At 46.6% G+C, this 2580-nt stretch overlaps 1 protein-coding gene across 1 annotated transcript; it reads right to left on the bottom strand.

The window, feature by feature from the left end:
- Positions 1-1256: 1256 nt before the first annotated feature.
- On the bottom strand, positions 1257-2219 carry LOC126706275 (uncharacterized). Its single transcript, XM_050405673.1, has one exon. The coding sequence runs from the start codon at positions 2217-2219 to the stop codon at positions 1257-1259; it is 963 nt and encodes a 320-aa protein (XP_050261630.1).
- Between the last annotated feature and the right edge of the window lie 361 nt (positions 2220-2580).

The raw sequence follows: 2580 nt of genomic DNA, 5'->3' as shown, positions 1-2580 counted from the left end.
TCCTTAACCGTCCTTGGTGGCTCTAACTCCATTATGGCCCATACCTTTTCCAGGTTGACTTCTATACCTCTTTGGGACACCATGAAGCCCAAGAATTTCCCCGCTGTCACTCCGAACGCACACTTGTTTGGATTCAGCTTCATGTTGAACGATCGGAGCATGTCAAAGGTCTCCCTTAGGTCGTCTAGGTGATCAACTTCACGCAGACTTTTTACCAACATGTTGTCAACATAAACTTGTACGTTCCTGCCAATCTGGTGAGCAAACATCTTGTTCATTAACCTTTTGTATGTTGCCCCAGCATTTTTGAGTCCAAAAGGCATCACCTTGTAGCAAAATAATCCCTGGCTTGTAACAAAGAAGGTCTTCTCTTGATCAGATTCGTCCATCTTGATCTGGTTGTAGCCCGAGAAAGCATCCATGAAACTTAGGAGCTGGTGTCTCGCAGTTGAATCTACCAAGGTATCTATCCGTAGGAGCTGGTAGTTGTCTTTAGGGCAAGCCTTGTTAAGGTCCGTGAAATTAACGCACATTCTCTAGTTTCCATTGGCCTTTTTAACCATGACAACGTTTTCCAACCAGTCAGGGTAATATACTTCCCAGATGAAATCTGCCTCTAGTAATTTTCGAACTTCCTCTACTATGGCCTTGTCCCGCTCCTGGGCGAACACTCGTTTCTTTTGTTGGATTTGAGGGAATGAGGGCGACACATTTAACTTGTGGACCATGACTGAGGGGTCAATTCCTGGCATGTCTTTGTGACTCCAGGCGAACACGTCTTGGTTATCTCTGAGGAAAGTCGTGAGCGTTTGGCGCACTAGCCAACTAGCTAGTGTGCCAATTCTAGTCGTCCATTCCGGCCATGTATCATCAAGGCTCACCTCTTCCAGTTCTTCAACTGGCTCTGCTAGTGCTCGTTGCTCTCCGATACACATCGTTTGTTGTTGATCCTCCATCTCTAACATGGCAATATAGCATTCTCGTGCTGCTATTTGATTTTCTCGCAGTTCTCCTACCCCATACTCCGTCGGGAATTTAATCATCAAGTGGTATGTTGAAGTCACTGCCTTCCAGGAATTGAGAGTGGGCCGTCCGAGAATAGCATTGTAGGCGGACAAGCAGTCGACTACGAGAAATGTTACCTCCTTAGTAATTTGTTAAGGATAATCACTTGCCGTCACAGATAGTGTAATTGCACCCAAAAGGAACACCTTCGTTCCCCCAAATCCCACGAGTGGGACATTCGTTGGGGTTAGTCATTCCCTGTCAATCCTCATTTGCTGGAATGCCGAGTAGTATAGAATGTCCGCTGAGTTGCCATTGTCGATAAGGACCCGATACATGTTATAATCCCCTATTTGCAAGCTGACCACAAGTGCATCGTCATAAGGATGGTGAAGTCTCCGAGCATCATCCTTTGAAAATTTGATAACGGGGTTATCTATTCGTGGCATTTTAGGTACGGATCTTGTAAGTTGGATGCTATGGACCATTCTAAGGTAGGTTTTGCGAGCTTTTTTGGAAGATCCGGCAGCAATTGTGCTCCCTACAATCATTCTTATGTCCCCTATAGGTGCTCTAGGGCATTCATTCTCCCGTCGTGGGGGCTGCTCCTGGGGCGGATCTGTTCTTTCCTTGTTGACGAACCTCTGTAGCTTCCCTTGTCTAATAAGGGCCTCAATCTGCTGTTTCAGATCATAGCAGTTGGCTGTGTCGTGCCCGTGATCACGGTGGAAGCGGCAATACTTGTCCCTTGGCCTCTTGTTGGGATCTCCCTTTAGTTTACCATGGAACGTCAGTGCTCCTTCTTCTTTAATCTGCATCAAGACTTGATCTATCGGAACAGTTAACGGGGTGAAGTTGGTGAACTTCCCAGTGGGGGGTCTAGGGCGCCTTTCATCTCGTTGATCTCCGGTTCTAGTAATCTTTCGCCCCCAATCCAGTCGTGTGTCCTCCTGTCTTTCCCTCTTACTGGGCTTCTCCTCGCGGGCTAGCAATGCATCTTTCGCGTTCATGTATTTTGTGGCTCTGTAGAGTACATCCGACATGGTCTTCGAATCATTCTTGTATAAAGAAAACAAAAACTTACCCTTCCTTAATCCGTTAGTGAATGCAGCTACGAGTATCTTATCATCCGCTTCGTCAATTGAAATGGCCTCTTTGTTGAAACGAGTTATGTAGGACTGTAGCATCTCGTCTTCTCGTTGCTTGATGCTCATTAAGCACGCGGTGGACCTCTTGTACCTATGTCCCCCAATAAAGTGCGAGATGAATTAGGCGCTCAGCTCCTTGAAAGTATTGATGGAGCTTGGCGTTAATCTACTGAACCAAATTCTCGCAGGACCCATCAGCGTTATCGGGAAGGCCTTATACATGATCTCGTCTGGTACCCCTTGAAGGTGCATCAGGGTCTTGAAAGTTTCTAGGTGATCGAGTGGATCTTTGACCCCGTCGTAGCTTTCAATCTAGGGCATGCGAAATTTTTGTGGTAGAGGGAATGAGTTGACGGAGGTAGTGAATGGTGAGTCGGTTCTGTTTACTAGGTCATCAAGATCATTGGACACTCGTCCCTTGAGGGCA

Source organism: Quercus robur, chromosome 2 (assembly GCF_932294415.1).
Source record: "Quercus robur chromosome 2, dhQueRobu3.1, whole genome shotgun sequence".
Lineage (NCBI taxonomy): Eukaryota > Viridiplantae > Streptophyta > Magnoliopsida > Fagales > Fagaceae > Quercus > Quercus robur.
The sequence above is the reverse complement of the archived record's forward strand: the minus strand, read 5'-3'. Positions and strand labels throughout refer to the sequence as shown.

What these genes read in the sequence shown, in the direction of transcription:
- LOC126706275 (XM_050405673.1), bottom strand. Translation starts at nt 2,219, where the DNA reads ATGAGCATCAAGCAACGAGAAGACGAGATGCTACAGTCCTACATAACT.